Genomic DNA, 14,726 nt, shown 5'->3' on the forward strand with positions numbered 1-14,726 from the left:
GAGCTGAGCAGAATAGAGAAGAGCCATCAAAGCTGAGCAGAGCTAGCAGAGCTGAGCAGAGCAAATCAGAGCCAGCAGAGCTGAGCTGAGCCAACAGAGCCAACAGAGCTGAGCAGAGCAGTGCAGGGCACTGATGGAAGAGATAGTACAGTTGCACATATGGATCAACAGATGGAGTTCTCCCTAGTTGAGAGGGAGTGTTAAAATTGGAAACTAGGGCCAAACTCCATGTGGGTCATATTATTTATGGCAGCTGATATTTTTATTGGATCCCTCTTATTGATAGGTGTAGGATTGATCTAAAGATCATCTGATTCTGATAAGTATTTATGAAGTTATGAATTTATTTATGTTATGGACAAATTGTTAAGTCGGCCAGCAACTTATGTAGGCTTAGAAGCCCAACAGTCATGTCTATTCAACCTCTACGTTTTAGTATAAATAGAAGAGGACTTCAAGTCATTTCTACATACACTTGGATCTCTTCCTCTCTCTACTTATCTTTGGGTTTTAGTAGGAGGAGAGATCCTAAGGAAACGTCGGAAAAGACAGAAAAGTCGAAACTGCCGTAAAAGCCAAAAACGCTGGAACTGCTGGAAAAGACGGAATAGTTGGAATAGACAAAAAATCCGGAAAAGCTGGGACTGTTGGAAAAGTCGGAAAAGCCGAAAAAGCCGGAACTGGCAGAAAAGCTGGAAACTGCTGGAAACGCCGGAAAAGTCGGAAATACTGGAAAAGCCAGAAAAGCTGAAAAAGTCGGGAAAACCGGAAATGTTGGCACTGTCAGAACTGCCAGAAAAGCCGAAACTGTCGGAAAAGCCAGAATTGTCGGAAAAACCGGAACTACCGGGAACTGTCGAAACAGCCGAAGCATCTATCTCCGAAGGAAGGCAACATGATGTATGAGATCATGGGCAGCATAATAAGCAGCATGATGATATGAGCATGGGCAGCATAATAAGCAGCATGATGATATGAGCATGGGCAGCATAATGATGCATGATGATATGAGTATGGGCATCATGATGTATGAGATCATGGGCAGCATAATAAGCAACATGATGATATGAGCATGGGCAGCATAATGATGCATGATGATATGAGCATGGGTAGCGTGATGATGAATAAGACCATGGAAGATGTAGCATGATGAGCAGCATGAAGATGAGAGCAGCTCAGTCATCAAGGTTCAACTCATGTGACAGTACAACAAGGTGTCACACGGTAATGTGCAGCAAATAGACGAGATGCAGCACTATGATAGGTGAATGAGTCACCTTAGAGAATCAGTTGAAGCAATATGTCATATGTCTTCAACTGATTTCATGCCGATATCAAAAGTCAAAGTGATTGACTTCTATTGGAAATGTACTATCTATCTCAATTTCTCTGCTAAACTTTGAAGAACATAAAAGAAGAATTGATCAAGGTTTTCCCCACATTGTGGGGTTTGTCCCTGGCTAGCGCCACATCTTGTGTCCTCTTGTCTTGGCTTGTCTTCTGCAATTTATGTTTATGTTCTATCTGCAGTTTACTTTAATGCTGATGTGATTGCTAATCTAGAAAAGATGTTGGAAAATTAAAATAAATTGCTCTGGCATAGAACATACCTAAACTTAACAACTCTAAACACCAGATTGGTGAAAGGTGGCTAACTCTAACCTTCTAGTTGCAAGGTGCACATATGGGGGTTGACAATTAATTGTTAGCACACAAATATGCACCATAGAAAACTTCCAACTCCAAGACCTATAACACATAATTGAAGTGATAATTGATAGGTAGTTAGGGAAAAAGTCACTAGTTGATTTCCTGTCCATTTAGATTGGTGTGTTTCCAATCTCAAGGGGGCATCCTTAGTGTCGTGCATCTAAGAGTCTGCAAGTTAGCACAAGAAATCAATGCATAAAGATGAATCCTTGCCATGTAATTAGAGAATCAAGGATAAATGTGATTAATATTTGAAATAAATTCGAGAATTTCATTTTGTGATAAACAAAATATGAGAGAGAAGAGAATGTGCTCTAAGTGATTAATAAAATCCAAAGTCGACGCAAAAGACTATCTAGATTGCCACATAAAACACAAAAGATTACATCCACAATTCGAGAAGCTATGAAAAGAGCATGGTCAAATTGTGTCTTTGTATTGGTCAAGAGGCTGGTGGCATCATGAAGAGGAAATACAAAATAAATTGCAATAACATGCCTTGTAGAGTATAGATAGCAAGGAAAGAAAAAGAGATTAGATGGAGATGAAGCGTTGTTCATTGTTTTGAAAGAAACCTTGATGGCCATTGAACCTCTCCTTATATAACTTTGTTCCTCTTAAAGGAGGCACTTATCTCATGCAATGGACATTCCTTTACTCATGATGGAGTGAAGGGAAGTGAAAGAAATACCATGTGCTTAGCCCGTGTGCCCTCTAGGAAGTGATGTGGAGTGAAGTGATCTCAACCATGCTCAAGTCAAACTTCATGCACCTTGGTTGAAGTGAAGTGGAGAGAGGTGATTTGGAGCTAAATACTTGTGTTTTCTTCCAAGTTCCCATGTGTAGTGGAGTGGAGTAAGGTGGAGTGAAGTGAAGTGAATAAGAGCCATGTACTCTCTCCACTCAACTAGAGATGACTAACTAGAGTCCAACAAGACATCTTCTTGATGAAACCTCATGCGTTCTTATATGAACTGAAGATGACTAATTTGATGATAACTCAATTGAAGACAAGTGAGCACTAGTGAGGTTGCCTTGTTTGACTCAACTAAAGATGAATGAACTAGAGATGAGTGAATAGAAGTGATGTTGAGTGAATTCAAGTCCAACAAGGTGCCTTAGATGAGATGGTGCCCATTGCTACATCATTGTCATGTTATTGCCATGTGATTGCCACATGTCGTCTTCATCTACAATGACTTATCATCTTGCATGACGAACACTTTCTATAAAAGACATGCCTAAAATAGTATTGCTCCTAAAAAGTAGGGAAAGATGAAAAATGTTGGAATTTGCAAGGAGAACCTTCTTAAATATGACATGCCTAAAATAGGAACTACTAAAAATAACAAATGTTCGTATGTCAAAGAAACCAAGTTCATCAGATTTGATTTTCTGCAAGGAATTTGAATATATGCTCATAATCGCCATGTGTGCCTTGAAACTTTACCTACTAAAAATAGTAGCCTCACATGTTGGATGGTGTTGTCAGATGTCAACCTTGGGGTTTGACTTTGACTAAAACACTAGTCATTGATGTCAAATAGTTAATGAACACTTCTTATATTTGTCTGGATTACATCAAGTTGGAAGCCCCACTGTTGGATGTTTGAAAACCCTAAGATCTAGGCTTTGGTTCCATAGTTAATGGATATACCCTGAACTTGTCAGAGGTTTATGAAGTAATAAATCAATGAGTCTGCGTTTGAGAACCTCGTCATGGGATTCTCCTTGTCGAGATGTTTCCAGTGGTACGTGGCACATCCTGAGAGGCCTTTTGGTTTGAGAGAGATTCACAATTGAAGTTGAAGCCCCCAACTTCTGGGATAAAACCCGAAAGGGTGACCATATGGTTCTTTCACTTTAGTCAAGTCAAAGATGAAAAGGAAAATTGAATAAGTTAATATAATGGTCAAAGGACAATTAAAATTAAAATTAAAATTGAAATTGAAATTAAAATTAAAATTAGTTAAAATATAAAGTTATATATATAAAGTCATATACTAAAAGCATAAAGTTTATATATTAATTTGAACATCAAAGAAAACATTATTTAAGTTTAAAGTTTATTTAAAATTATTAAAAAAAAAACCCCCTCCTAAATAGGAAATCATATGCATCTTAGAAACCCTCCCCAATCTATAAAAAAGAGGTCTTCACATCTCACACATGGTATGTACTTGAAATGAAATAGCATTTTTGAACTAGCTCTGAAACAAACCTTGGACCTGTGGAGACAATGAGTAGGCTTGGGTTTTTTTGGTTTTTGGGATTCGATTAGGAACTACTCTTTTGCAGGTAAAGAAGTATCATCAAACCTCATTGGGCACAAATTACAGCCATCGAAGAAGTTGAAGTGAGGCTAGACTCGCTGCTAGAGCATCCATTTCAGAGGTCCTATGGTTAGATACAATGAAGTTTCGTTTTGCTTAAAATAAGTAAGGACCAGTTCGGCTTATCTCTGTTTGGTCTTTCCTTCAAGAAAGGGACCTTTAACCACCTCAGTGAAATAATATGCCGAGAATCTCTAAAGAGTAAGGCCCATAGGTCTCCATCTCATATTACTCTAAGAAGTTAAGGTTAATTGCAATGAATTGATGAAATTGTTGAGGCATCTTCCCAAGAACAAGAGTAGCCTGAGGTTTAGAATACCTATTCTGAGGTCTATAGGTGAACAAAGACTTGTGGCTAGGGCACAAGCTTCTGTGGTCTATGTGTGACCTTGAATCCAATCCATTTTGCTATGAAAAGCACATTGACTAGTGAAGATATCGAGTGCGAAAATATGATATTTGTGGCAAGGATTTGAGAGTGTTTTTTTTCCTAACCTAGCCATAGTTCAAATAAAAATATAACACAACATTCATGTAGCCGACGGAGTCAAGAATTCAAGCAAGAGGACCTACAACACTTAAGGATTGAAAAACCATAACTTTGACCATATTTATTTTGTGACAATGATCAATGAAAGATTATACAATGAACTAGGGGTGATAGTAACATGTGTTGTCAACATTGATACATACACAATAAATTTATTTGACAGTGGTCCAAGTACATGACAATTTGACAATGCTTTTAGGATTGATGGTACATGTTGTTAGCTAGATTGCATAGGCTCAGTGACAACGCTCAGGATGGGGGTTGTCACTCTGATCCCCACCCACTCTGTTCTAGTTGTCTCCCAACAACAAGCTATGGGGGGTAGTCCCTATGGAATGAGATGAAGGAAAACAAGTTGGAAACCAACTTGTTTGGGAGACACGATGAGTGGCCTAGCCAATTGGTTAAATTCGAGCAAGATTATTGATTATATTAGATTTTAAAATATGAGGCCAGTGCCTTATTGGAGTCACGAAGTCTTGCTTATAATAAAATGGAACCAAATGACTGGATGGACACCCGTTGTTTAAGATGATTGACCAACCTGAATGATATGAAAATCTATGACCTATGTGTGATGCATAGATCTTAGTTATTTTTAATTAGGTGCCTAATTTAGGTGTAACCTTCCTTTAACTATTTTGAAGTTGGGCTCCAAGGTAGGTTGTGGGAACGAGGCCAACGGGAAGTAGGCTAGGGCTTGGTTAATGATACCTTCTGTTGTGCTCCTATCACCTGATGCCTCTGGTGCTGCAGAGACTGGCTTTGATGACTGCAAGGTCACTGTGTTAACCACCGAAGATTTTTCGAGGCCCCTTAAGCTAAATGAGAATGGTTACCCTATCTCTCTATCAACCTAGCTTATGCTAGGAAGTAAATTATTAAAGAAATCTAATTCTAATATTCTTATGCAAGATTATGGGTGATATTCTTGAGTTCAGATTGCTTAGGTTATTTGACTACTTGTGTGAAATTTATCTTAACTCAAGAGCACTTAACAATGTTGTGATACAATCTTAAACAAGATAAGTGTTAAGAGATACAAGTGTAAATTTCAAGTAACCAATTTAACCACCAATGAATATTAACATAAGATATAATGCCAATCAACAAGATCAATGTCAGATTCTGAGTGCAAAGATGATATAAACCAATTTCAAATCTATGACAATTTATATCAACAGTAAAATCCAAAAAATTCAGACTCTATCAACGTTATAACAACATTGAGGAAACCACCTCAAATCATGAAATTTGCCTTAGACATAAAACATAAAATTTCTCAATGACCAACGGATGTAAATTAACTTATTTATTCCACTTAGTGATGATGTATTCAATGATACTTCAAATCTGATTATTAGTTTAAAGTAGTAAACAACCACATATCAACAAGCTAAAGATGCCAAAGATAGATGGTCAATATGCCCAAAAATAGTAAAAATGCACTAGAACTCAAAAATTTCAAATTTTATGGCTTTTGGGAAGTGTGATTTAGAAATTTCAGAATTGATAAATTTATTACAACAATAAATTAGTGACAAATCAACAAGCTAAAAATACTGAAGATGATGCCCAAAATGTCTAAAAATAGTAAGTTTTTACCGGAAATTGAAATTTAATTTATTTTAATTTTTATTAAGAATATGCTTAAGAAATATTTTAGACTTGAATTTCACAATTTTGCAGTAAATTCCAGCAAACCAAAAAGTTAGATCTAGGTTAAATTAGAGATGCCTTAGTGGCCAAAACTTGTGAAAATTTAAAATTTTTGATTCTAATTGATTTTGACCAATTAAAATGTGGGTTTGGGGCTTAGATATTAATGATTTGAGTGTTGTAACAAAACTGAAGCAAAACAATAGTTTATAGATCAAACCCTAGACCCAAGGCCTTGAAGATCCCACTATTGAAATTCGTTGAAATTTTGGGATCACGTTACTGCTGGAAAAATATGAATTTTAAGACCTTAACCCTGCAAAACCGCCAAGTATTTAGCTTTAAATCTTCAAATTAGGGTTTCAGGTCAATTTTGGGCAAAAGAAACTAAGAAAATGGAGAACAAGGCTAGGGAAGACAAATTTGCAGGGATAAAAGTGCTAGGATGGTAGATCGGGGCCCCAAGATGAAGGATAAGGCCTCAAATAGGCAACACTATGCCTAATAAGGTTATTGTTGGGGGCATGCAGGGCTTAGAGACTCATGAAGAGCCCTAAGGCCTATGACATATGGCCTAAAGGCCAAGAAAAGGGAGCCGCAAGCCCTTAGAGGGTTGTGGCCTAGGGAGAGAGGGAGAAGAGGATCGAGAGGGAAGGAGGCCGAGAGAGGGGAGGCTGAGAGTAGAAGAGGAGGCTGTAAGGCCTTTTGGGCTAGCGGTTAGGGTAAAGAAGGGATGTCGTAGCCCCTAAGGGTCACGACTAGCCCTGTGAAGGCTAGAAACCAAGATGTTAGAGGGAGAAAGGCTAATGTTGAGGCCTAGGAAGGCAAAACCGAGGCTAGAAGCCCTGAAAAGCTTGAAACCCTCGCTCCAAATTTGTTTACGCTTCATTTATTTGATTTTATGAAAATTCTTCCGTGGAAATCCTACAAAAAATTCCAAGAGACTAGATCTTACCCTCAAGGGTATAGATCTAGCTCTTTTTCCACTTGGCGCCTTGATCTAACCTGCAAAAATAAAATTTATTTACAACACCCAAACCCCAAATATATAAAAAATGAATCTAAAAGCCCTAACCCAAGTTAGAAAAATAATTTACAATTAAAATTACAAAATTCTTTTACAAAATATACATGGGTTTTATGTTAAAATTGGCAACCAGGGAAAAACTTCATGTGGGTCATCTTATTCATGGCTGATAATATTTTTATTAGATTCCTCTCGTCGAGAGGTGTAAGATTGATATAAATATCATCCGATTCGGATAAGTATTCATGGAGATATGAATTTATTTTGATTATGGAATTATTATCAAGCCGACCTACAACTCATGTAGGCTCAGAAGCCCAACAGTCGCATCTATTCACCCACCAACGTTGTGTATAAATATAAGAGGACTTTTCCTCATTTGGACTCACTCATCTCATCACATCTCTCTCTCTCTACTGCGCAGATATGAGTCTCTTCTCTACTGCGCTGAAATGGGTCTCTCTCTCTCACACATGTGAAGCCGGAAGCTGTTGAATTTGAAGCTGCAACTGCAGAAGTAAAGATTGACTTGCGTGGCCTAGAAGATCTCCTCTTTGGAACTGCGTTGTAGGTTCATCTGAACCTCCTTTGAAACCTGCAACTTTTGGTGGTGGAATGAAGTCAATCCGACGAACGGTTTGCAAGATATCGACTGCCCTAGTTTGAAGCTGGAAACTGTTGAAACTGAAGCTGCAACTGCAGAAGTAAAGATTGATTTGCGTGGCCTAGAAGATCTCCTCTTTGGAACTGCGCTGTAGGTTCATCTGAACCTCCTTTGAAAGCCGCAACTTTTGGTGGTGGAATGAAGTCAATCCGACGAACGGTTTGCAAGATATCGACTGCCCTAGTTTGAAGCCGGAAACTGCTGAAACTGAAGCTGCAACTGCAGAAGTAAAGATTGACTTGCATGGCCTAGAAGATCTCCTCATCTGAACTGCGTTGTAGGTTCATCTGAACCTCCTCTGGAAGCCGAAACTTTTGGTGGTGGAATGAAGTCAATCCGACGGTCGGTTTGTGAGATATGGTCTGCCCTAGTTTGATAATGAAGCCGCTAATGTTGATGCTGCTGATCTAGGGTTTGCTACTGCTGATATGAATCAGATTTATTGTACTATTTCTCTCTGCTGAATTATTGAAGATAAAAGAAGATTTGATCAAAGGGTTTCCCCACACATTGTGGGGTTTGTCCCTGGCTAGGCGCCACATCTTGTGTCTGTAACAGAAAAATAAATGAAATTGCTTAATAGAAAAAGATGCTGACAAATAATCTTATCTCTATGTTACCTGTGATCACGATTTGCGAGATGACAACAAGGTTGTGGGGACAACTCTCCACCCAACCGTAGGCTCAATTGTGCAAGAAGTATGCTACAACTGGCCACCCCCGAGCCTCAATCAACGTACTACTGCCAGTGTTCCTAAGTCTTAGTATACCATTCTCCCAAGAGAATGAAAGATAGAATCTCAGAATGATAGAATGCCAGAATGCCTCTCATCTTCCTCACCATCTATTAAATAGAACAACATTGGAAGGGGAACCACATGCACACACTCCATGTGTCTACATGCAACTTTCCTTTGATTTTTAGCTTTCTTGTTTTATTTCCTTCTTTTTGATAGTTTTCTTGTTTTATTTCTATTTATTCTGATTTAGAGTTTTAGTATAGTTATTACTATTTTTATTTATTTTTTTGTATATTTTTAAATATCATTTATTATTTTTATTATTTATTATTAAGTGATTTATTATTTATATTATTATTATTTATTTGTATTATTTATTATTTATTATTATATTATTATATTATTATTTTTATTATTTATTATGTATTATTAAGGGAAGGGATATTACATACTCTCCCCCTTTAAGGAACTTCGTCCTGAAGTTATGTTGAATTATGTATTATGTATTGTTTTTATTATTTATTATTTATTATTTTATTTACTTCTTGTTTCCAACACCCTCTGCTGAACTAGTATAACCAGCAGGCATCGAAAGTCCCCAACACCCCGGGAAATCTCAAGGAATCTCTGTCCTTTTTCCCACTTTCGGCACTAGGCTAAGCCTGACCCGGTCTGTATCCTAGTCCAAGGGTGGCCCCAAGGCTCGCGCCTGACTCAGACCTCATCTGCCCCAAGGCAGGCATCCGGTCCGGTACTCCATGACCCCGGGCATCTGGCAAGGCTGGCCCACTCCCTCCACAACTACTAAGGCGCACAACCCCAGGCATCGAAGTCTTATACAACCCTTCCAGACTTCGGCATCCCAATCCAATAACAGGCACCAAGCCTAGAACATCAGGCACTTGGCCTCCTCAAGATGGTCTCATAGCTCTTCAAGAGCTATCCATCAAGAGCTATACACAAGACAAAGGACCCACTGGCATATGTAGTGTTGATTGAGTTTGTCCCCAGCCCATATGATGTTACTTATTCTCCCTCGTGCGTATGGGCTCACACGAGATCATCAAATAAACCGGCCCTCTCGGCCCATCATCATACTTCAACATGCAACCAATGCATTAGATATACCATCATAGTATCATAGAAATTGCATTCATCATAGTTAATCGCAAATACATGCTTCATCTCATGAAATACTATCATAAGTTATAACATCAACATCACGTACCTATTCATCATGTAGTAAATGAATATGTTAATATAACTTGTCATAACATCATAATCATAAGGATACATCATCGCTATAAGAACCACATGTGCATCATTATTCCTTTACCATTATACTCACATTTTAACAGCTAATTAAACTTAACGGAAATCATAGTGTATGTATCATAAAGTTTAAACAATAAAACATGATTTAGATTCCCCATAAAAGTATCTGTTTTAGCTAAGGAGCACTATTCACCACACATTTTAATCAAGTAAATAAGGAAAGTCTTGAAAAATAACAGCTGCATCCTCCCAGGTAGCTGACCCTGGGCTATATTGGTCCCATTGGACCTTGACTTGCTCGAACTCACGGTTCCTGAGTCGACGAACTCAGCGGTCCAGTATACAGAATGGTTCGACTTGAAGGGCTCCTTCCTCGGAAACCTGCAATTTTTCAAATTTCAAAACATGGGATGGGTCGGGTACATATTTTCTAAGCATAGAAACATGAAACACATTATGCATCCTTCTTAGATGGAAAGGCAGCTCGAGCTTGTAAGCAACTGGTCCAATCCTCTCTAGGATCTTGAATGGCCCAACAAATCTAGGCGATAGCTTTGTTCCTTTACCCATCCTAAAGGGACTTTTAAAAGGTTTGATTCTAATGAAAACTTGGCTTCCTTCCTCAAAGTTTCTATCAATTCTCTTTGCATCAGCATAACTTTTTTGGCGATCCCTGGCTTCTTTTAGTCTCTGCTTAATTGTGGCCATTTGTTCTTCCATTTCTTGGAGCATTTCAGGTCCCAACATGACTCGGTCCTCTAATTGATCCCAACTTAACGGAGTACGACATGGTCTTCCATACAAGATTTCGAAGGGAGCTGCTTGTATTGAACTGTGGTAACTATTGTTGTAGGCAAACTCTACTAAGGGAAGGTATTTCTCCCATTGGTTTTGTTGATCCATGACATACATTCTTAACATGTCCTCCAACACTTGGTTTACTCTTTCTGTTTGACCATCTGTCTCTGGGTGATATGCTGTACTAAAATTCAGTTCTGTTCCCATAGATTGTAATAGACTTTTCCAAAATCTGGAAGTAAAACGTGCGTCTCTATCAGATATTATCTTTCGTGGTACCCCATGAAGGCGAATTATTTCTTTCAGGAAAATTTGAGCGATAGCTGCGGCTTCAAAGGTGGTCTTGACTGGAATGAAGTGAGCACTCTTAGTTAATTTATCAACCACAACCATAATACAGTCATGTCTCTGGGACGTCATAGGTAAGCCTCCAACAAAATCCATTGAAACAACTTCCCACTTAGTTTCTGGTATATCATAGGGTTGTAAAAGTCCTGCCGGATGACGATGTTCAGCTTTAACCTGTTGACATTCTAAACATCGAGCCACAAACATTGTTATATCCTTTTTCATTCCTGTCCAGAAAAATAGTTGTTTTAAGTCTGCATACATTTTCTGGACTCCTGGATGTGCAGCATATGGAGCTTGATGGGCTTCCTTGATTATTAGATTCCGAAGATCATCATCTTCTGGGACATAAATCCTACCCTTATATCGTAGCAGTCCATCATTGTCTAAGGTGTACTTGTCCCACTTGGTTTCCACAGGTACCTCTTCTTGTAAGGAAAATTTTATTTGTTGGTAATGTGGGTCTCCTACTAGCTGATTTAGAATCCGGCTCCTCAAGTCTATCTTTAATGTCGACATTGAATGAAGTCTAGGTCTCCTGCTTAAAGCATCTGCCACTTTGTTTTCTTTTCCCTTAATATAAGATATCTTGAAATCATAATCACTAAATAGCTCACTCCAGCATCGTTGTCGAGCATTAAGATCCTTTTGTGTGAAGATATACTCAAGACTTTTATGATCTGTTCTTAACTCAAATTGACGCCCCATTAGATAATGTCTCCACAATTTCAAGGCCATTACAACCGCTGCTAATTCCAGATCATGAGTTGCATAATTGATTTCATGGTTCTTAAGTTTTCGAGAAGCATAAGCGATAACCCCTTCATCTTGCATCAAGACTGCACCTAATCCTTCTTTTAATGCATCCGTGCATACCAGAAAGTCCTTTTCCATGTCAGGTACTTTTAATATTGGGGCTGTTGTTAGTCGATGCTTTAGCTCATTAAATGCTTTCTCACACTCACTTGTCCATTCAAACTTAACCCCTTTCCTTTGGAGGCGGGTGATGGGATTAGATATCTACGAGAACCTTTCTACAAACCTTCTATAGTAGCCGGCCAATCCCATAAAGCTACGTACTTCCTTGACATTCCGGGGAGAGGGCCAAGTCATTATAGTTTCTACCTTACTGTAATCAACTGCAATGCCTTTGCCACTAATGGTATGGCCTAGATATTGAATTTCCTTTTCAAAGAAGGAACATTTAGAAAGTTTTCCATATAGCTTATGTTCCCTAAGGCATTGTAGTACCAACCTCAAGTGTTCGAGATGCTCTTTCTCATTACGAGAGTAAATGAGGATGTCATCCAAGAAAACTTGGACAAAGCGGTCCAGATATTTTCGAAAGACACTATTCATCAAGTTCATGAAGGCTGCTGGGGCATTAGTCAAACCAAATGGCATAACAATGAACTCATAGTGTCCATAGCGCGTTCTGAATGCCGTTTTAGGTATGTCTTCCTCCTTGATTCTTAGCTGATGATAACCTGACCGTAAGTCTATCTTGGAGAATATTGAAGCTCCTTTTAGTTGGTCAAAGAGGTCATCGATCCGAGGCATGGGATACCTATTTCGAATGGTGGCCTTGTTTAGATCTCGGTAATCAATACATAACCTAAGAGTTCCATCCTTCTTCTTTACAAAAATTACTGGTGCACCCCAAGGTGACACACTGGGTCTTATAAAACCTTGTTCAAGAAGTTCTTTGAGCTGTATACTCAATTCATTAAGCTCTGGAACAGTCATTCGATAAGGTGCTTTGGATATGGGTTCCACTTCTGGTTTCAAGGTTATGGAGAAATCAATTTCTCGAACTGGAGGCAAACCTAGTAACTCTGGAGGAAATACATCTGCAAATTCAGAAAGTAGTGGGTGCAATTTATCTGAGGACTTCTCATTGGTAGGAACCATTTCTACCGCATAAATCTTGCACCCTTTCCTCATACACTTATTAACTTTCTTGGCTGATATGAGGCGTAATGTAACACCACGTCTAATCCCTTTTATTACCTTAGTTTCTCCTTGGTCATTTTTTATGAGGACTGTCTTATTATAACAATCCAATATAGCTTTATGGGGTTCAAGCCAATCCATTCCCACGATTAAGTCATATGTTCCGAGAGTTGTACTAGATAGATTCATCTTGGTATCACACCCCCCAATGTTAACACTACAATCTCTTACCATTGACCCTACTGATTGCTGAGAGCCTGATGCCATTTCAACCATTCTAAAGTTACTTTGCTCATGAGCTGTCAATCCACATCTAAGTATTGTTGAAGGTGAAATAAAACTATCAGTAGCACCTGGATCAATTAACACAGATAGAGGAATGTTATTGATCATACCTGCAGATTCTACTACAGTAGCTTGGTGCTCAGCCTGGCGATGGTTTGTAGCTGCATGAATTCGATGTGGGTTTTGTGGTCTTCCTCCTTTTGCCTTGTATTCATGTTGTTTAATCCTTGTTTGATAGCTTGGACAATCTTTTCTATAATGTGGACCTTTACAATGCCAACATTCTACTTGTGCCTGCTTCCCACGTTGTACTTGTCCTTGGTCACCAAATCTTCTACTCCTCCCCTTAATCAAGTAGGGTTGACCCTTATGTCCCCTTGGAGGCGGTCGAGAAGTTGTGCTAGCGATTCGAGAAATAGTGTTTTGTCTTCCTTGGAATCTATATGGCTGCCCCCCTGGTTTATTCAGCCTCATTGCAGAATGCTCCTTCCCTGAACTTTCATCAACTACCATTTGTTTCTTCATATTGATTTTCCTCAAGACTTGTTTGGCTAAACTAGTGGTTGTTGCCATAGTGGTGGGTTTCCACATGGCGACTTCTGCTCGGACTAAGGGGTCGAGTCCATGTAAGAATCTTTCAGCTTGACGTCTATCATCGGCCATATAGTCCACGTGATGGACCAATGAATAAAATTCAGCTTCATAGTCCTCGATAGATCTACCATTCTGTCGTACTTGATGGAAAGCTCCTACTTGTTGGTGTTTGTACTCCTCTGATAGGTACCTAGTTCGGAAGGCTTCCTCAAACATTTCCCAGGTAACTTGTACTGGGGTGACTTGCATCTTTGTTTCTTCATTTACCCACCATAATAAGGCATCTCCTTTTAGTAGACTCATTGATATCTGGGCTTTTTCTGTAGAAGTGTATGCCTTAAAACTAAGTGATCTTTTGATAGCCATTACCCATGCTTCTGATTTTGAACCCCCTTCTAGACCCGTAAACTCTGGTAATTTGGATTTTTGGACTTCTTTCATAATATCAAGTGTTGCTTGTCCATCTTTGACATTGAGTTGAGAATTTAGATCTTGTCTATGTTTTTGTTCCAATTCCTTTTGCACATTTCCTTGATCTTGTCCTTGGCTTGAGACCCAATCCTTAAAGATATTGGTCATTTCTCCAAGGGAATGTAATATAGTTTGCTCAGCCGGGGTTCATATCGCTGAAGTGGCGGGAGGTGGTGTTTCTACTCCGAGGTTGTTTCGGGTTCGTCTTCGACGTTTAGGAGCCATGATCTACCCTGTAATATTCAGTGGATTTACACATTACCCTTATGCCAAAAGTTACAATAAATTTAGAATATGTTTAACTTTAAAATATCCATTT

General features: G+C 38.8%; 1 protein-coding gene across 1 annotated transcript; it reads right to left on the reverse strand.

The window, feature by feature from the left end:
* Positions 1–528: 528 nt before the first annotated feature.
* On the reverse strand, positions 529–14,515 carry LOC149238660 (uncharacterized). Its single transcript, XM_089369635.1, has 4 exons — positions 12,793–14,515; positions 11,722–12,021; positions 10,901–11,331; positions 529–747 (listed from the first exon to the last, which is right to left on the reverse strand). The coding sequence occupies exons 1-4, from the start codon at positions 14,513–14,515 to the stop codon at positions 529–531; spliced, it is 2,673 nt and encodes an 890-aa protein (XP_089225761.1).
* Positions 14,516–14,726: the final 211 nt, after the last annotated feature.

This window comes from Pinus tabuliformis, chromosome 8 (genome assembly GCF_031772625.1).
Source record: "Pinus tabuliformis cultivar Carrire ecotype Pingquan chromosome 8, CPIR1, whole genome shotgun sequence".
NCBI classification, from domain to species: Eukaryota; Viridiplantae; Streptophyta; class Pinopsida; order Pinales; family Pinaceae; genus Pinus; species Pinus tabuliformis.